The sequence below is a fragment of the Aptenodytes patagonicus genome, chromosome 17 (genome assembly GCF_965638725.1).
Source record: "Aptenodytes patagonicus chromosome 17, bAptPat1.pri.cur, whole genome shotgun sequence".
NCBI lineage: Eukaryota > Metazoa > Chordata > Aves > Sphenisciformes > Spheniscidae > Aptenodytes > Aptenodytes patagonicus.
The window spans coordinates 5,285,454-5,307,143 of NC_134965.1; the positions used below are offsets into that span (position 1 = coordinate 5,285,454).

Below are 21,690 nucleotides of genomic sequence, written 5' to 3' on the forward strand. Positions count from 1 at the left end.
TATCTTTTATTATTATTATTTTTAATGGGCATAGTGCTTGCTTTCCTCTCTAGCTTTCCTAAACATTTGAGGGATCTTTAAGGTATCTGTTACACTGAAGCAGCAGTGTTTGATTTCTGTTTATACTGTTTGTTTTCTTATCTTTCTAAAATACTGTGATCACTAAGAATTTTTTGTCTGCATGAAGTTCTTGTTTCTCTTGAACGTCTAAAATGGACATCCCAGGGAAAAATATACCTTAAAGGCATGGCCCTGCAGAATCACCGTCTTCCGTGACTTCTTTGCGTTCAGTGTTTCGGAGAGCTGCTATGGCTGGACACCCACACTGAGTCAATCAGCTCTATAAACTTGATGCAAATACCAGTTGATATAGTTGCTTGTTGTTTTTGATACATAAAACAATATAAGAAATGGTAGTTATCAATGTTAATCACTGGCTACTCTACTAAACATTGTTTTTATCCATGTTCCAGTTAGGAACAGGGGGTTTTCTTTCACTTTTATTTAAGTGTGGAAGGCCTATAAACCAGCCCTTAGTTTAACTGTTGGTTTTTCTGATGCCTTATTTGAATTTTTCCATATCTGAAACCATAAAAGCTAGAAGTGCTTGACTTCAGCATTAATTGCACTTTTTTTCTAGTGTTTGGTGGGGAAGCTGGAGGGAAGGAAAGATGATTGCATTGATGACAGTGTTGCTCACATCTGGGGGACTATCCATGGACAGACATTTCTTTGAGCTTCTAATTAAGATACTGTGGATCTCGGAAACGGTGAAAGGCTCCTAGCTACGCACAGCGTGCCCAGTCAGGCTGCAGTAGTATTAAGTGAGCTCTGTGTTGATGGTCTAGATCAGTGATTTTTTGTGTGTTCTGCAAATTCCTGCAATTCCACTGGTTATTGCTAAGAGATCACAGAAATAACTGTGAAAGGCAACCACTCATAAACTGTAAATGTGCTATACTAATGTTTCATCCTTTGATGGAAAACTCCAGGTAGTCTGAAAGTTAGAAAGATTAGAAATTACTGTTGTAGATCCTCTGGTGTATAAGTTTTAGCTGGGACTTGATCCTTTTAACCCTGTTGGATAACTATCCATAGGACAGCAATGACTTTCTTGTCTTTTCCCTATTCGTTGCCTTCATACTGTCATAGTTGTTGTAGTTTTAAATATACAATATCTTGATGTTAAGTATGTCGGACCAGCTTAACTCATCAGAAAACCATTTCAGTACAGGGCTTGTAACTGATAATGGGTGTACTTTTGCCCTCTTCACTGGAAGACAGTGGCCACTAAATATAGCAGAGCGAGCTATTTTTGATTATGTAACATCTCTATCTGTCTGTACTCTGATTAAATAATCTATTTTCTTGGCAAAGGAGTACGAGTTAATTTTCTATTATTGATCAAAAACATATTTTAGCTGTGATACAGATGACTTATTTGTCTTGCTGCCTGTTGGATTGATTTTTGTCACCGCCTCGTCGTCAGTGACGCTGTGGCGCCAGGTTTGCGTGGAGCGGAGCCAGGCAGTTAGCTGGCAGCGGTGAGACATGCCGGGCACATGCCGGTTCTCACCCAGGTCAGTATTTAACAATCTTTCTGTGTAATGTATGGTAGATAAGCCTTGCTCTTTCTCGTAACAGTTTTTGTTACTGTTTTTCGGTGAATATGTTGTCTGGTATTTGTATTAACTAAACTTTTTTAATTTAACATTTCCCCACACACACTTTTTTCTAGTTAATTCCTGTTCCCTTGTATCTTCTACCTACATAGCGTTGGTATTGTAGTAAGGTTAGCTGTACTGAATACCCTAAAATAAGCTACATGGCCAGGGCCCGTGGAAGACTTCATCATTGACCATTTCTGGGAACAAATTTAAGAAAAAAAGTCCCTGGATTAAATTTGTGAGCTTTACAATGTATTCATGCATCCTGCCCATATAGAGCCTCCCTTCCTGCACCTTCTTTGTGTGTGTGACAGCAGGGTGGTCTTATTTCTGATACAGCATCAAATAAACTTTTGTTGCATGCTTCAGCCCATGGCTTGGGAAGATGCTGCAGCTACAACAACCTGCAAGCGAAGGCAAGGCGGTGGGGGAAGGAGGCAGAGCTGTGTGCAGCTCGAGGGGCCAGCAAGTCTGGCCCCATCCTCTCTGTTTGTATAACACTTCAGAAGCAAAGTAAGGTTCCCTGAATTACTGATTTACTACTTAATGCCATAAAAGGAGCTAAGCCTAGAGAAAATAGCAGGAGACCAGATAGGCTTTATTTGGAAAGTTTAAAACTTTTACACATACAGTGCAGGAACTGATGGCACAAACTATCCACACAGGGTAAAAGAAGGGGAAATTCCCCTGCTCTGTGGCTGTGCCTGTGTACAAGTTCATGCTCCAGACAGGTACCCAACTGAACCCAATAAATTGAGGACAGAGAAGCTGCATCTTTGCAACCAGTGTGTCTTCCCAGGGTGTCCCATCGAGCATAGAGCCTGGTACATAGGTCCACACCCAGCCTGCGTGTCCGGCTTGGCAGCTTACAGATCAGCCCAGCTCACCAGGTCTCGCAGGTGAGACCACAGAGCCAGGCAGAGGATATCACACCTGGAGAAATGTGGGTGCTGCAGCAGGAGGGAGAGGGGAGTGAGGTGGAACTGTGACACTTGATATGGTTATAGACTTACCTTTACACCTCCCGAGGTCAGGGAACAACCAAGGAAGGGTGTTCGGCCATTGAAGGTCTAAACAGTGTGAACTTGCTCATTAAGCAAATGCTGGTTTTGTGGCTCTAAGACCCATCGGTTAATAGAGTTAGAACTGCATTAAAAAATAGGCAAATCCAAAAGGTAGATTGGTGGTGTCTTACCTCCTTTCTCTGCTACAGCTCTTTGTTACATTTAGGAAGGATGGTTTTCATCCACTGAAGAGGCTTCTGACATCAGGGTATCTTTTGGATATAGTGGAAATGTTGAGGAATTGTCGCTAGCAACAGAAAACTATTATTTCCAGTTCAAACTCACCTTCTGTAGAAATACTAAACCTGTTGTATTAACTGTTGAAACAGAATAATCAAATAGTTCCATACCACAGACTACAATATTAGTCAAGCCTGAAGCTGTTTTACTTAAGCAGTATTTTAAAGGCTAAACAACTGTTGAAATAGGGAATTTGAAAAGTGTTTCTGCAAATAAAATTGTAAAAGGTTAAATTAGAAAATACTGCACTGTTGTCCTCCAAGGGCTTGCAGTAGTACCTAGTGTTGCTGGTTTTTGCCACAAAGGATTATTTAAAGTAATTTTGCTGTCTAATATATATCTAGTTTAGATTCTGTGTAGACAGGCAATCTGTCAATCACATTAGTGAGCATCTCTCATAATCCGATACAACTGGAGGCTTAAGTTACAAAAGAATTGAGCAGCTTTATATATTCAGCAAAGATGTAAAAATAAAATATGCCAGATGCTCTGCTGGTACAGGCGACTCGAGTGAAGCTGCACTGATTCACACCAGCACAGCATCTAATTAGTGCCAACCTACCATCCAGCTCCTCAACCAAGTAAAACTCCTGAGGGCAACTGGAGGCTGAGTCTGCTTTTTGGGGTGCCCCACTGGAGTGAGAGCATCTAGTGGAGGGAAGGGAAAGAGAGGAAGGCAGCTCTTTCATGTGAAGACCAGGAGGTTGTTCTGTGTCTCAGGCATCAATCTCCATTAAGTAATAATGAGCCGGTGCTTGTTGTGCAGATTTAGACAATACCTGCCTTTTCTCCTTTCTCCGGTTTGTTTTCTCTATTCTGTGGTCTCCCGTTCCCTCCTTTGTTTCTTTCTGCCTGTTTTTTTGCAGCTTTGTCACTCAGGTCAGCAAGATTCATGCTATTGATAGCTGTAAACTGAAACTGCAGAATGGTGACATGATTGCAATTTGACAGAAGTAGTGTTTCCATTCAGAGCAAAGCTGGAACAACTGGGAAGAGAGAAAACCATATTGGTAATTGGGTACATTATTATAAAGATAGCAATCATCCTGGTTGTTAACCTTCAGCATAGCTCATGGGAAAGGTAAAACCTACTCAAAATGTACAGTAAACACGTCTCCCATCGTGCTTTTATGCTCCATTTATGGGATAGAAGGACATCAGTTGCCTTTATCAGAGACCATGTAATGCTGTTTTCTTTGATAGCCAGAAGGAAATACTTGCTTGAGTAGCTAGCAGAGAATAGGCACATCACCTATATTCACTTCTAAAGCCAAAAGCATCTAAAGCATTCCCCAAATACATCTCCCACTTGAATGCTGTGTTACTGCAGAGTCAACATTTAGCTTTTCTTTTGCACAATGTGCATGTCCTTTACATAGATAAAGGCAAAAGGTAAAAATAAGTTGCGTTTTTATTTATATTCTATCACTAAATAACGCCTTTTTGTTGTCCATCATAAACCACTGACCAGATGCTACAGGTGCATTTGGCAATGTAGGGAAGCAGGATATTATCATATTTGGGTGCCTGTTAGTAAATGTGCTTGGAGGCATGCGTAAGCAGCTTGGTAGGAAATAGTAAATTGGAGATTATTGGCCTAGTGGACATATTTATCTTGCTTCATGCCAGAGAATCCTTCAAAAGACCATGTAGGATGTTGCTTTGTACTCTGTAGTAACAGTTACCAAAGTCAGACTGGGTAGAGGGGACAAATAATTTAGAGAACTCGAGCTTTTCAATTAAGATTGAAACAGGTATGGATTCCTCTTCTTCAGTCTGTTATATTTACCCTACTACATGTTCAGGCCACTGGAAAATTACCGTTCTCCACAAGGTAGGAGCTGATGGTCTGTCATTGCTGTGGTGGTAAACAGTAATTTTCCCTTGATATATGCCTGTGGAGTGGCACCTGTACATAAAATTGCTTACTGTACTGTTTTATTTTCAAACTGACTAAAATCTGTTTCACTGAATATAGACTGAGGTAAGTTAAAGCAAAGCATTTTATAGGTTCTTACAGTGATGGACAAAGATACAAAATAAGTTAGTGGAGAAACTAATAGATACCTAGATTTTCCAAATTACTGAGCTCCCCAGCTCTTTCTGCAATTAAGGAGAAGAAGAGATGCTGAGTGTCTCTGAAAAGAAACTCCTAAAAATGAATCTGGAATATGTATGTTGCTATACTAAAAATTGTGAACAGTGTCCAATTTTTGAGGTTATTTTTGTTTTAAAGAAAACAAACATACAGAAATATGTGATTTTAGCACTGATGTAGAACGAGGGAAGATTGTTCATTTTGGGGTTGAAACTACTCAAAACCTAAAGTAATTTTTCAGGTGTGACATGGTGATTCTAAAAAAAAATAACCCAAAAGCCCAGCAAAAAAAACCCATGACCTTGCCAAGATATATGTACTGATTTTACACATTGTAACTCCAGTGACATTATTGAGTAAGTTTAAATATTTGTGTATATATTTAGAGGATCTTTAATCAGAGCACAGACAATTCTTCCTGCTGATTCTTCACGGTTTAAAGTATTGCCATTCCGATAAAAAAGAATGACACCTAAGATGCCTGCAATTAAGGTTTCTAATTTTGGATAAATTATCTATTTTATCTCCATCAGTAAAAATAAGTGAATTGTTGCAGGTGCTGTATTTCCAAAATGCCAAACTATCTATTATTATTTATTTGGAGAAACAATTATAAAACAGCTTGTGCGAGTTGTAGAGCAGCAGAGTTAATCAGTGAAGACTTGGTCTTTAAGGAAGTTCTTATTTTATATTTTGTTATAATTTTTTTTCAAGTAAAATAAAAAATGGCAAGTTCTGCTCTTGTGCAGTGGGAGCAGAGCAGCCTATTCGTATGCCCGTGGACATGTAGCCAGCAGAAGCACTGCATGACCACAGCCTTTAGCCCGGCTTCCTAAGGAAATGAAGCTTCCATGAGATTGTGGTCTGGTTTACTGCCAGCCTGCTTAGTGATCAGTTTGCAGTTTGTCACCTCCCCTCCTAAATTAACTTGGAAGCTGATGATTGACTTCAACGGTAATTAACACCGTTAGAAATCCCCGGCACAGGGACCTCTGGTGAATCTTGTAGGAATTGGGAATGGATAGGAAAGACAGACAAATAATCCATTTGAGTGGAGGGCTGCAGGTTGAGAGAGCAGCAGTTGCCTTTCCACTTGCTGGTTGATCAGCCACGTATGTGTTGCTGGAAAGCATCCATAATCTGTATTTCCATTTGTGGGCTGGGAGGTGAAGGGATGACATTTAGGGGATAAGGGAGTGGCCTAGAAATATTGCAGGAGGAAGTAGCAATGGGGGGCAGCTACAAAGCACAGATGGGACAGCTGATATTATTACAATAGATACTGTCTAAACAACTTTATAGGAACAATCGATAGGAAACAGTGCTTTATTTATATTTGGGCTTATGGGAGAATGTGTTATTTTATCCACTGACTCACCTCCATGCAGACCATCACAGGAAACAGCGTGCAAGCTTTCAGGGTATCAGGTAAAACTCCGGTCCTATCAAATCAGGTTTTGTAATAGTGCTGACTTACTGCTTTATAGTGAGGATTTTGCTCACTGTGGGAATCCTATAGACTCCAAATCATGAAAGTGGGTAAGAATACGCCTGAATCCACCACTTCAGAGGCTGTTGCTTGTTTTCTTCCATCAGGCCAGTGCAAAGCACCTTTTTGGAGCAAGCCAGTATTGACCAAGTCTGTCAAATTCTGCACAAATGATAGCTGCTCAGTTTAATTGTGTAACAAATTAACTGACATCTAAAGCTCTGTGAGTATACCGCAGAAATGGTCAACTCCAGACAACAGGAATGAACACCCAGACAGCAGGGCATGGACCCGGAGCTTTACAAGTTCCCAGCTGCTCTGCAGGGACATGTCAGTGAAGTTCATGGCAGGTGATTTGAAAGTGTTAGGGTTGACAAGTTTGGGAGTAAATTCAACTAAGCTACCATTAATAAAACGATTGCTTCCCAAAATGACTGGCAAAGGATGGTTTAGATTATGGTTTCTCACAGTGCAGACCACAAACCCGCTAGTGGAATAAGTGAACAGAGAGGGGTCCTCTGCATTGTCTGGTATGAGGTGCTCGTTCCTCCTGCTCATGTCGGGATCAAAAAGAAATGAGGGGATGGAAAACCTAGGAAATAATGAGAAACTTGCTTTGTGTATGAGGAGAGCAGCTTTCTATTAGAAAGACCTCTAAAGCTCATGTTTGGATCCTTGGGAAGCAATGATTTCATCATCAAATCTAACTATGGAGTGTACCCAAAAGAACAGAGATGAGTACAATTACAGGGAACATAAGGTTGGATAATGATGCTGCCTTAATGTGATTAATAAGACTGCTGATTTCTCACGTCTTATCAGCTGAATATAACACTGTTTTGTATATTTGTTATCTCCATTATGCGTTGTAGTATGGGTAGATAAATAGAAATACCATGGAGGCGACAGGAAACAAAACAAAAATAATCAAACATGTTTATCACTAGAGCATTAAAATGGCTGCTGTGGCAGACACCAGATGAATTATGCAATACATAACTTAATTCTCTGGGCCACAGATGTTTCATTTTTCCTGCAAGAAGATGATTGAACCTTGAATGACAGTTTCAGGCAGTCTTTGATTGCTCTGTGGGTCACATGCTTGATATGACCTGCATTTGAGTTGCTTTCTACATGCTGTTGCTTTATAAAACATGTAAAATTGACATCATGTTGGCTGCTCAAGGCCAAGTCAGGAGTAATTCCATGCTTTTGATATGCTTTGTGTGCAAGTGAGGGAGAGGAAAGGGTTTCTGTGTTTAAATTCTGGTACGTTATTGAATCAACTGAAGTCAGGAGAGGGGAATTGCAGCAAGCTCTTTCAATTTGTAACAGGAGGCACAAGGAAATAGAGAGTTTGCTGCATCTGTGTCATCTTGCATTGTTAGAAAATCCTCAGAGCTGTAGTATTGGATCAGGCAGTGACTCCTGCTACCCAGGGCATAGCACAGTGCAGATTGGCAGCAGCCAGGAAGGCAGCTGGATACGTTTGTTTGTCTAAATTGGCTCCTCTGAGCATGAATATTCAGCATAACCTGAACCTGGAGATTGTGTTCCTCACCCTGAGGACTTGATCCTGCAAATCTGGTGGGTTTGTACTGATACTGGTGCACTACCTCAATCTCAGGACATTAATGCAGGTGGGATTCAGGCATAAATCCATCAAAAATTAAACATCAGAAAGTTCTTTCTCCTTTTCTTCATAGTCTCTATAGGCAGGTCAAAATGATTACACCAGAACTGAATTGCAGGAACTCCTCTCTGCCTGCCAGTACTAGAACCTGCAGGAGCATGAGCCCACAGCCCGTGAGGTTGCAGACTTCTCACCAGCTCCCTCAGAAGTTAGTGGAAACCGATTTTTAGGTCCGTCTAAACAAGGTTATTTGTTTCTGCTAATTTCAGGTGCAAAAATTATCTCGTGTTTCGATAGCCTCCTTTGAACTCCTCTGTGGCCCAAAGGATTGTCACCAGTGGTCTGAGGTGGAAGGAAACCCAGAATGATCCAAATCTGGACACTCCTAATTAATGATTTTAAAACTACTCATAGGGCTTTGCAGGGTAAAGCAAAAATACATCGTGAAAGAGGACATGTTTGATCATGAGACCGGGAGAAAAAGGATTTATTGCATTTCTTTTCCTTTCTGTAACGGGCAGCATGATGGCTGGACACAGAGTTCACAAGAGACCTGTTCTTGTGGAGAGAAAAACACAATGAAAGTTGAGTAAGAGGTGTTTAAATGGAGGATTGAGCAGTATGGGGAGCTAAGATTCATATTGGCTGTGGTGCAATATATGTAAATATGTGCCACGTAAGAAAACAGTATTGTCATCAAATAAAAAAGATGTGCCATCTATTTATATATTGGGCTACTTTTTAATACAACCAATATGCCTTTTCTTTATTCCAGCTGGTTACATTAAGCATTGTTCTTTGGTTTGCAAAGTGTGCCAAGGTCATGTGTGTGTAATACTGGGAATTACAGCTCTGGGGTTCTATGAATTGATATTATATGTTATATATAATTCTTATTTTTCTCTTTATATTTTATTGGGCATATCAATTAGTGTCATTCATATCAATTTCTCTCTGTAGAGATGATTAAGAAAACACTGCTGGTCTTCAGAAACTCTGCTCCCTAGTGTATCACTGGAATAAAGCTGATTTCTATTGTGTTTAAAACTTTATAATTGCAAACATGATTTTCTTATCCTTGAAATCCTGACTTAAGCCATGAAAGAGAAAACAAAGTGCTGTGCAGGTTTTCTTGGAAAGCAGTTTTTCTACAGACTGGAAGATGTTTTATTCTATAGGGTCTTTTCCTTCTAACGATCGAGATGATTCTTGTCCTGTCCTGTCCAGGTATTGCTCAATATCTTGGGCTTTATAAGCAGTTTCTTTAACCTTTATCAATATTTGATGATCACTTGACGTCTTTCAAGCGCCTAGGACATCATTTATTTGAAGATCATACCTGCAGCTGGTGTGACTGCTTGATCCTGGTACTTACGATACTAACCTGGTGTGCTTAATGAGAAGTCTTTGCGTGAGATTTAGTTTATTTTTTCAGCTTGAATCTGTATGTGGTGCACTGCATGGATACAAGGCTAGCAATGAGAGGAAACAAGAATTAATTCTAATAAAACAAAAAAAACCCTGAAAAAGTTAGCATTGAGTCTCTCTCCTTTTTGCTAGGGGAGGAACTTGATTTAGTATAGGATAACTGCAAAGAGGGGTCTGGACAATGTACAGTGGACATTTAACCATTCCCCAGATTAATCCAGATGACGTATTGTGTAATCGCTGGAGCACCTGAAACCAGCGTTTCTTTGATCTCTCAATTTAAAGCCTTCAGTGTTTCACTGCTTAGCAGAGAGGGGATTTTTTCTTCAATTGAGTTCCTAGGAAAGGAAACACCCAATTCATTACTAAAGTTGGTGGATTTATGAATCCCTGAACAGAGAAATTCTTTTACAAGAGGCCTGGATTTATATGACATTGGAAAAAGGATTATCTGATCTGAAGATCCTTAGAGGGTTGCTGTGAAAGAAAATATTAACCTCTAGCTCTTGCAATTTGAAAAGTAGATTTGAGAACTTAGTAGTAAAAAGTGTGTGAGTTCTTGCCCCTTGATGTGCTATACTGGTTATGCTGAAATAACTTTTTTTTCTTTCTTTCTTTGTACAACCCTTGTGTCTATTACTTTTGGAGGTTGTATTAGCAATAAAGGTGGATTTATCTAATATGGATGTTTGTTGGATTAGAATCATTATGAATTCTAAAAATGCCTAAAATGTGTGTACAGTGACACTCATAAGGTGCAAGAAAAATAGAATTAGTGGTTTTTTTACGTTACCTTTTATCGGAAACTTTCTAAGAGCTTCAAAGAAAGTGTTTTGTTGTTCTTCCTTCCCTAGAAATTAAGCAAGCCAGCACCATGGGCACCTTGGCATGGTCACTGAGGTGCAGGGATTAGATGAGGGCGGCATCTACCAGCAGAGCTTAGAAAGAGTCTTGAATTTGGGTAGGAAATTTGTCATTCTTCGTTTTTGCTTAAAGAAAAAATAAAATTGAATATTCTAATGCTGGAATGCTCTTGTGCCCTGAGTGAATGCTGTGATCATTGGGCTGCAGGCAATTTTGATGTTGTTTAGTGATCCAAAATTACTTCCTAGACCCAGGAACCTTCCCTGATAAAAATTTTATTGAAACTTGAAAAAATTCAATTTACTGCTTTTTTTTTTTGCCTTTTTTTTTTTTAATGCTGTGGCCCTTCTCCTTTTCTTCCCCTCCCAAATATCCCAAATAACATTGGATATAACACATTTTGTTGTGTGCTAGCAAAGTACTAGGTTATACTGCCTCTATTTTTAAGAGGCTAAGATGTTTATCTAATTTAGCCAAAATCTGCTCTGTGACATCATAGATATATATTACAAGTAGGATTTTTCTTTTTTTCTTAATTAAACATAAATGCACATTAGTTGATAATGTGTGCTTTTAGTTTGAAATTGCCTGCGTAAATGTTTTAGTAATTAGAACATTTTAATAAGCCCCAGTGGCTCCATATACCGTTTGCTCTGACCAGTAAACTTCTACATGTTTTTAAAGAAAACAAATGTGTGGGAAAAAATGTTGTTTGTTTTTTGCCAAACCAAAATATTAATCTGCCCTGCTAGTGAAGTTTCTTGGCCATGCCACTGACTGCAATTTCAAAAGTGTCATCTGTATTTTTTAGTTCTTCTATGTATAAAGAATCCAACAGCAGTTTCTTTCAAGGTTCAGTAAGTTTGAATGTTTAGGGGGCTGTAGCCACAAGATTTGGCAAACGATTCACTTGTCATGTTAATAAAAAAGGAATTGTTTCTGCCTCTTTAAGCTAGGATCTAAATGAAAGAGTTGGATCAACTGGATTTTAATCATAAAATCCAGATTCTTCTTGCTTGCAAGTGAAAAGCTTCATGGTGTTTAGGGTTTTCATCTAATTTAATTTTATTTAGAAAAAGAACTGAGTTTCTTCCATGTTACCAATTCTTGAATTTGCTTACTTGTTATGCTGTTCAAACCTAATTGGTTATCTTGATCTTAAAAAGAAAATTGAGCCTTTCTGCGGTTTTTATTTCCCATAAGCAATTGAATTGAAAAGTGGGGTGTGGTGGTGTTTTTTTTTTTTAAAACTCCTTAAGTTGTTTTTTTATAGATGGCATGTTAGCTTTGAGGGCTCTTTCATGACTGGTAAAAGCTTATACCGTGTAAAATCTATAGCTTTTAATGCGTTTTGTTTTTCACTTCAAACACAGTAGCAAGAGAAGAAGTAATAGAATATTTCATGGTCATGCTGTTTCAACAGTTCAGTTTCTTTTTACTTGGTGATGCTTATTCTGTAGCTCCAAATGCTTGGGCTTAAAATTTGATTTCCCAAATTCCTTAGCCTGAAAGTGTTGAAACTTAGAACACGCTATCTGTAACACAGACTGAAGAACTGTCTTGCTTACATGATTACTTTTCTTCTAACACAGAGATTATAAGGAATTAGATCAGATAAATGCTTATGCTATCTGTAGAATGAGAAAACACAGGGTAGATAATACTTGTTCCTGAAAACAGCTTTTACCCACTCCTTTTCTCGTGATCTGTTTTAATGTTAAGAAAGTATCACCCTTGACAAACCCGGAATAATGTTGGGTTTGCAATGTAGAAATCTGCTGTAAAACACCGTAAATATCAGTGTATTTTAGCAAAAGGTCATCTTGTTACTAATTACCCTCATTCTCTGTATCTGTCTGAAGAAAGACAGAACTTTGGGGTTTTTCTCCTTGCCTTCAGCTCTTGGGGTGATGGGGTAATCCAGGCACTCACAAGAGGCCAAATCTCGTGTTGCTTCAGGAACAAAGAAAGTTAAAAGTGAAATCATCAGATCTGTCTCTCTTATAAGTGAGTTTAGTTCACATGGAATGACTTGGGTCAGAACTTTAGGGTCAGTATAACCACGGATTTGCTGAACTTGGCCATTGTTCCCTTCAAGGTTCCACCAGATTTTCAATGAAAACCTGCAGGACAAGATGCCGGCAGCCTTGAGCCGGATGGTATTTTGCCTGTCAAGTAGTTCTGTTGAAATACAGAGAAATACTGACATAGGAAGGGCTGAAAATGAGCAAATGTGGTGGATGGTGAATACATCAAAAATGACCTGTGTGGGACTAATTCAGTGAGCCAAAGTGGAGTTTCCTCGTACCTCGCAGGTTTGAATTCGACACGGTGCTCTGTAAACAATAAATCAATGCAAGTTATTTCTGTGAGTGCATGAAAGGTGTGAGAACTGTAATTTATTTTATAATAAATACTTCTGCTGAGCAAACAGTGAATGTTGCTGTTAGAGACTTTCTCAAATAAGTGATTTTAGACTGCTGAGTGCCAGCTACTGATGTGGTAGTTGAGCTTTTAAAATGAAAAGACTGAATTCCTTTTGAAGATTCTTCTGAATGCTGTTGACACTTGTGCTAGGAAAGAATATAGAGTAATTTAATTCATTACTTTACTTAAAGATAACGTTTATGGTTGCAGCATTAACCTCCATTGGTGTGCAGACTGCTAGGCTGGAGATGTTTTGCTTGAATTTTTTTGGAGATGTTGCATCCTTTTATTAGGTGTGCGGAGACAGATTGTGTGCGGAAAACCTAGGTAGAAAAAATGTGTGAGGGAAAGGGGAGTTCAGGATCAGTCAGCTGGTGTGCCTGGATACAAGGACAAAGGGACAATTTTGCCCTTGGCTACAGTTTGACACTTCTACTGGATTCAGTCAGAATTATCTGTGTGCACTGAAGGGCAGAAATGTCATTTTTATGGCATTCTATATCCTTGGTCGCTTTTTTTTGTAATTGGCTGCGTATACCAGTGCTGTAATAGAGCTCTTAAATCCTGACCCCAGACGAAATGGCATACAAATACTGGTATTAATACTTCTGTCCATTTTAAATACAGGATTGTCCTGAGTCCTTCCACCTCCTTTTTCAGGCACCGTCCTGTGTTTCGGCCTGTTTTACTGGCAGCCACACACCTCTCCAATGGCCCGGGGTGCTCCTCTGCTTTACTGCTCTTGGTCCCATCTCCCCTTAGTCCTTTGGCCAACATCCTTCTGTTCCTTCTCTCGCTCTTCTGTCTTCATCTGTTTCCCTACCCTTGGCTCCCTTCACTTGCCTCTGTGACCTTTAAAGGTGGCTGAGGGCCCTTTGATGGGTCCAGACCCCCTCACACTTCTGCCCCTTCCCACTCATCTCTTCTGCATCAGAGTCATCTTCTTTTCTCCAAAAAAAAAGTTCCCTTGGCTGAACTGAAAAACAACCCTTCTGCTCCCAAAGCAGGGCGCTCTTCCTCTCCTGGTCCGAGGGTTTTGTGCTTCTGAGTCCTTCACTCTTCTCAGATTCTGCAGTTTTTCAGACCTTTGGCTGATACCTGGCACCCCCTCTTTGGGAGGAAAGGCAGTGATTTTATTGTTCTCCAAACCCTGCAGAGAAGCGAGCGGAAACTGGATTCGCTTAAGCTGTAGCCGGCGTGTTGGGATGGGACATTCCCAGCTCTGATCTGGGAGGCATGTGACATAATCCAGACATCATTTACTGGCTCCATATAACCTGAGGCATTCACACATAAATTCAGCCTGAATACATAAGCTTATATAAAGAGGATCCTTAAACTATCCTGGCTAAAAATATTTGTAAAATGCTGGGAAACTTTTTTTCGGTGCATTAGGATGCTCTCTTCCCTCTTATCTCTGTTACAGATACATAATGGGGTCACTTGCATGGTCTTAGGGACATCTTTTCCATGTGAAATACTGTAATTTCCTTAGGTGGATTAACAAGTATTTGGGGGCTGGAGTCTAAAACAAAAGATGTTTCGCAACTACAGAGGCTAAAGAGATTGAAAGTGTTATTGTAGGCTTATGTTAACCTGTCCTGTCCAGGTTAGTCTTTTGGCTACTCCCTGCACACTTTGAATCCTTATTTGCCCAAGGAGTGATTGTTCAATTCAGTAACTAATGTCTATTATTTATTATTAATTCAAAACATCGTGTGCATGATTTCTTTCCAATGTAAGAGCACATTAGCTTCTCCTGCACAAGAAAACACATGTTCATCTGTTTTCCATTATTGTCCAAAAGATTTTTTTCAAAAGGCAATTCATGTTGCCCCGACAACATTAAAGGCTGTAATTAAAAATAATTTTCCATTTATTTATATACATACACATTTATTTATTATGATCTTTTACTGCATTTCCCTAACTGTGCACACAGAAACCTAAAATGCTGTTGAAGAGTAAGCCAATATTCAGTGTAATGATCCAGTGTCGAGTGTGCCAGTACCCTGATGTACTTCAATTAACCACCTTTCCCAGCAAACACCTGCATAGAAAAATGGATCTTCTGTGGGACCAGCAGAAAAACAAACCCTGACTTTTCTGCATTGGCAGAGGAAGGGAATTCCAGTATTTCACAGCTTTTACTGATAATGATCTGCTACAGATTAAAAACAAAAAACAGACATTATGGTGTTGGCAGATTGCAAAAGGACTTGCTGGTTAAAGCTGCTGTTCATAGGAGATGAGGATAGTGTTTATTGCTTCCATATGGTCCAGAGATATAAGACAGGCAAAATGTCTGGGGAGAAGTAATGTATCTTATTATATTGATACAGAACGTACTTTCAGGTCTGTAGGCCCTTGTCCTGGTACCTTTCACAGGTGAGAGCGTGAGTGTGAAATATTTGCCCATGATTCAGCATGATGATAAAAAAAGATTGCTTAAGGATTGGATCCATTTCTGTGAGCGAAGTCTTAGAAATGCTGGGGTTTTTAAAGGGTCGAGGCTGGTAGCTGCCACCTAACACACGTATGTGAAGGATCTATTTTTCCTTGACTGTATAGTTTTCAACCCTTTGACTTTCCTATTCAGCTTTGTAAATTGCACTAAGAGCCTGAGTCTAAATTTAGTTTCATAAATTTGTGTCAAAAAACTCTCTTCTGCATAATGTAAAATTAAATTTCTTGGTCTCTTTGACCTCATGATTTATTTTTAGCCAAATTTAGAACTAAACTAGGCACACTGAAACAGAAGAGGGCTGCTTTTGTCTACACGTATACAAGTAGTTGACTGAAGAACTGTAGTCTTTGACTTCTTCATAATTATCACTTGTGAATCACCGTTACGTGTAGGAAAGATGACGCTGCCCTTCTGCAGAAGGTTGGGGAGTAAGATCTTCAAAGATCTAATGAAGATGCTCAGATATTGATACGCTTATTTTGTTGCAAAAAGGGAACAGGCAAAAGAATTGGAGACTTGCAAACCAGTCCACAAAGCTGAAATCCAAGAGGATTTCACCAGTCAAAAGATTAGCTGATCAGTCTTACTGTGTCCTTTTAAAAAAATATTGAAAATTGGTATTGTTTGTATGAATGTTGCAATTGTACTGTGCATGAACTCATATAGCAGGCATTCTTCATGTGATAACAGTACTTCTGCTCTCTTGTTCTCCCAGGGCTGATGAAATCGAGATGATCATGACAGACCTTGAAAGAGCAAATCAGGTAGGATTTTAAATGAGTCCCTCATAAAATTCTAAGTGTGACTTTGATTTTTTTTTTCCCCTTCTCTTTTGGATTTCATGACAGTTCTTTTATATGCACTTAGCAGTCATAAGTGTGTAGAGTAAGAAAATATGCAAATTTAGAGAAAAATACAGCTCTTTAGGGATACTCTGTGAGGATTGTATGCACAGTAGAGTACTGCTTGCCATATATTTACCTTCTAATAATTTAAAGTTAAGTTTCCCACTATAGTTACTCTTGGGTTTATGTTTCTAAATCCATCACGTTGGCCCCTACTCGGACATCCAGGTAACTGGTTTACGCAATTTAAAGGGCCTCTGCCCTGCAGCAGTGGCAGGGCTGCCAGCAGCCTGACCTAGGGAAGCCTGACCTTCTGCTGCAGCTCCAGCTTTTGTGGACTTCTCTGGACTTTTCTTTTTCCTTCCTTTTCTGATATGTTTTATTGGTGTATTAATTTTTAGCAAGGGTTGGATCGGACTGTGCCGTGCAGGAGAACAAAGAAATTGTAATTTGTTCCTGCGGATGCTAATTTGGTAGACTGTGAAATGTCTTTCCCGTGTTCCCTCACAGTGCACACGCTCCCGAGAAAGTGGCACAATTGTGTGAAACTTTTTAAAATAAAAAGTTTCAAAAAACCCAAACCTAACACCCCAGTAAAGCACCCTTCTGGTCCAGTCTGTACTTTGTGTGACTGTTTGAGGTGATGGAGATGTGTATGGACATGCAGGATTCACAGGTGATATATGCAACGGGTGATGGTTTCACAGAGGGAACCCTCAACCAGGCATTTGCTTATCAGTGAGGTTCATTAATCCCTCTGTCAGGTAAGATCAGAGATTACAGATCTTAAGTCTCTCAGGTTATGGTTTTATAATCCAGTTGAAGCTTACCTAAGAGCAGCTTGCTTCCAGGAAGAATAGTTGCACCTCCTTCCCTACCATGCAGTCCTGCTGCACGCCTTGTGCTGTCGGTAGTGCTTGTGGAGCAGCACCATGAGCCAGACCAGGTCACTGATCCTGTTGAAAACTAACCCCCGCTCCAGCTGCTGTTTTGTTTTGTCTTTTCCCTTTTGCTAGATCAGCTTTCAGCCCCCACGCTCCCCTGGTGCAGCTGACAAGTATAGCAAGTATATTGTCCTTTACATGAATTCTTTATAAATTGGAAAAATACTAATGAAGCAGAAGGCAGATTTGTAAGTTGTTGGGTTGATTATTTAGTCAGTAAAAGAAAATTGGGGTTTGCACAGTGGGTTTTAGTTCTGTCAAAGAACTTTTGTAGACAGCATTAAATATTTATGAAAGTGCTAGTAATTATTTGAAAAGCTGTAGACTTTTTAGAAATGATGTAGGTGTTAAAGATGTTTTGGTGGAATTATTTTGTGATTTTTGCAAAGGCAGTACATTTTGCAAAGTTGTAGCAATGATTTACCCAGTAGGTGTTTTTTCTCAGAGTAGAAAGGTGGTTGTAGTTAAAGAACAGGTATTTCTGATTTCCTCATTGCCATACTAAAATGGAATATATCTATTTATACAGAAATGCTAAAGATGTTTTCCTGTCTAACTGGAACAAATCTGCAATGTGGTGGTTTTTTTTTTTTACTTTATTGCATTGTTTTTTAATTAGTCAAAATTTATAACTGCTTATGTGCATAACCATTAGTTGGGTTGTAATTCAGCAAACTCTGAATCTGTATGTAGACATCAGCGTGCAATTCCTCTGAGCTGTTGTAAAGCCAGAAGAGGTGGTTCTATCTCCCCTTTCCCCATCTCCCCCTCCTCTGCTTCCCCCTCCCGGCTGCTGTGGTCCTGTCCCCTCCCTAACAGCAGCTTTGGCAATTGGGAGACCCTTCATTGAGTCCATTGAGCTCAGTAACTGCAGAAAAGCCTGAATTTGGGGTGAAGGGGCCAGGTTTGTTTTCTGTGGGTTTAGCAAATTGAGGCAGCTCAACAAAACATCGGAGAAGCAGCAGCGCCGAGATGAGGGACGTGAGGGGAGTGTGTGGCCTCAGAGGAGACAGGGAAGGGAGAGTTCAGCGGTGGAGGAGCGGGAGCAGCGAGCTGCTGGAGTAGCTCAGCTGATTTGCTGAAACATGCCCGTAGTCCTTGTCTTGTGTGATGCTTTACCTTTGTAAAACACTTCTATAAATTATAACTAAGTAATCTTTGTAGCAGCAATTCCTGTGTTTTACCTCCTTAGAGTTGAAAAAAAAAATTGGAAGAAATTAAATCCGTTGCACAGGCCAGAAAGTGAGTTTGCATCAGGCTGAAGTGTTACAATTGCAGAAACAAGTACTTAACATAATTATGTATTTAATAGTTAAATTAACATTTCCTTTTACCATTTCAGTAAGCACTTATTCCCCATTATTAAGGCTACCTTTAAAGAGTAATGCACAGCATGACTCCTACTTTGAGAATAGACTGCCTTGCTGATTTTGATGTGATGTTTTGCTGCTCTGGAATTAACACTGACCCAAACGACTGGGATTCGGAGCAGAAATTTACAGAACAGCAAAATGTTTCCACTGAAAATGTGAAAAATATTTGCTGTAAATTTTTAAGTATCTGATATTTCTTGAAGATCCCTTTCTCAGTTACTGTCCTTTTTAAACCCAGAGCTGGCATTTCTGAACTTCCCTTGCTTTATGTGAGGACACCTCTCTGACTCTTAAGAGGTGGGGAGTGCCATTTCCCTCCCCAGTTCTGCAGGAATGAGAGGATACTCATTGACGTTGATCCAGGTGTCCATATTCTGGGTGATGAAAGCCACGGGGACAGAGTTGATGATGTAACTCCCACCCTCGTGTCCTGTTAGGTGAAGCATGGACCATTCTTCTTAGTCTTCAGGCTTCATCACCCCTCTTCTCCCACTGTTTTTTCCTCGTTTGGATCCTTGGATTGTTTCATGCAGGAGCTTTTTGGGCTTGTTTCTGTGCTATCATCCCCAGAAGAAATTACTAGCTCGTAGAAATAATTACCTTTAAATACCAGTGAGCTTTGTAATTTTCTGCTTAGAAAGAAAAAGGTGTAGTGCCCACAGAGCTGGGTTTCTCTCCATTGTGTCGTTAACTCAAGGTATAAACTGAATTTTGCTCCAAACCTTAACCCTAGCCAATGAGAGAAATAAACCCCTCACTTGAGCAGAGCAAACTGGGGTTGGAGAGGTTTGGAGGCAGGTGCTGGAGGTAGCGATGTGGTGGCAGCAGGGCTGCTGGGATGACAGCCCTTTCTCAGCTGCTAATCCGGGCACTCAGTGTGGTTAATCCGAGAGCTTGAGTGGGGTTTTGCAGCAGGGCTAGTCTCATTCAGACTGACAAAGCTCGAACAGAGTCATTTAAGTACACCAATTTACACACTCTGTTAGGGTGAGGCCGGTCCTGGCTGGGAGGCGGGTGTCGGTGGTGGCAGTGGAGTAACCCTTCCACTTTAAAGTCTTGAGAGGTGTAAACCAGTACAAAAAGGACAAGAACACCACATTAAAATGGCTGGTCTACCTATACCTGCCTCAAGAGGAGCCATTAGCTCCATGGCGTGTAGCTTTAGCAGGGGTGTAAAGTCTGAAGCCAATAGCCCCCGCTTGCTTTAGCAGTAAGATGCGACTGCATCATCTGCAAGACAGCAAGAGGAGCTGTGGGCAGCGGCAGCGAGGGTCTGTTATCCCTCTCTGTTTTCCTCCTCATCCCCGAGGTTGTATGACTTGTATGGCTTGGGTATGTAAAGGGCTGAAGTCAAAATATAACTAAATGCAATAGGAATTGCTTATTTTCACTTGACTAACCCACCAGCTCGATAACGGAAATAACCCAAGAGCTCACCTTCGCATTGCCATGAAGATTTAATAATCCTGTAGTTTGGGGAAGGGACTCGTTTTATTAAGATTTCATTTTGCACAATAAATCACTGCATATTTTCTGATATGCTACGAAGTATAATAATAAATAATTAAAACTAAACTACCCTTACTTGTCAAAATAAATGATTTATCATAGTTTGGGATATAGCATCTTTGAATTTTTTATTGGTTGATTCCCAGAATATTGTAATTTCCAATCAGTGAAGTTAATGAAGCTCCAGTGTACTTTTCTGCATTTGCAACAGTTACAGTTGTCTGAATGTATATTTTACACAAATATTTATGGTTAGCACTTTTCTGTACAGTTTCAAGTTTACACCTTTCTCACAGTGTTTATAGCAGTAAGTCACGAATCTTTGGGATGACAAATTTATTCAAATGAATTATCCTTCTGTTTCTAGACTTCATCTAGCAACGTGGAATCACCCGGTTGTGTGTGAGAAAAACTGAGGTTTCTATTGAAAAGAGTAATTCCTATGTTGTAAAAACAGAAATACTTTGGAGTGTTAAATTTGAGGGGGGGGGTGTCATTTTAAGATTTTAATACTGAGTCTAAGTTTGTGGTTTCATGTCATTGAGGTATCCAGATCCGTCTACTGGCTTCATACATTCAGTTCACATTGTTTAAACAAAAAAAAAAAAAAAAGTCTAATGGGCTTTGTAATTTGGACTTCCTGGAAAAAAAAGTGCTTTTTCACTTTTAAAAGAAAAAGAGAAGAATTTCCGTTAGGGTTGGTTGATCCTGGGTTATTGTATTTTAATCTTGAGGAGAAGGAAATAGATTTGAAAAACAGACTCAGATATAGGTATCCTTAGATTCTGGTAGCAATAACAGAAAGAGAACATGGGACACTTTTTTTGGTGGACTATATTGTGAAAGCTATAGAGAAAGAATTAATTTTTTTTTTTCTTCTGTGTCTCTGCCAAGTTATCCCTTTGGAAAAGCAAAATGTTTCCATTGGTTTTCTTTACATCTTCACAGTGCTGATAGTGCTCCCAGATTTCTACTTCTTATTTTTTCTGGGGAAAGAAAGTCAAATACAGAAACTTCTGTTATCAATAAACCAAGAACAATTGTTCTTTCTGTAATACATAACCATTTATTAAAGAATCTAGACTGGATCAGTATTACTTATTCCACAGAAATGTAGTGTTAGATTTTAAGATCTGTAGAGGAAGGGGTAGTGAGTTTAAGCATTTTTTGGAACCGAACTACCACTAAAATACATGGAACAGTGTCTGCTATAGAAGTAGAAAGAAAACCTCACCAGGGCGTTTTGGCAGAAATGCTGTTCTCAATATTATTTTTTTTTTTATTTCATGGAGTATGGTACCTTCCTATCTCTAACAAATCACATTGGAAAATGGTTTGAAAAGGTATTCCCACTAAGTGAGATTGCTATAAAATATGTATGTTTTTGAGCAGCAGATGGAATAAATTCTCCTCTTAGCAACACAAATGCAACGCAATATAGGTAGTGCAAGTGCTGTGCGGGAGGGTTTTGCTCTGACCCACCAGTGGTAACAAAACCAGTGGCAAGGCAGTCCTTGTTTTTATATTTCCACAAAGAAGGGTATTCGTCTTGACATGACTCCTTCATCTGCACCAAGGCTAACACAGATACTGCCAGAGTATTTGCTTTTTATTTCTGACTCCCTCTGCAATGAGTGAGATC

The 21,690-nt window shown here is 39.6% G+C and overlaps 1 protein-coding gene across 5 annotated transcripts in view; it reads left to right on the top strand.

Moving 5' to 3' along the window:
- Positions 1–21,690, top strand: part of CUX1 (cut like homeobox 1) — a 282,941-nt gene that overhangs the window by 164,238 nt on the left and 97,013 nt on the right. For all 5 annotated transcript variants that reach the window (XM_076354841.1, XM_076354837.1, XM_076354838.1 and 2 more), the window contains exon 9: positions 16,093–16,141. In XM_076354841.1, coding sequence (XP_076210956.1) covers positions 16,093–16,141 — 49 coding nt within the window. The remainder of the gene's footprint in view (positions 1–16,092; positions 16,142–21,690) is intronic.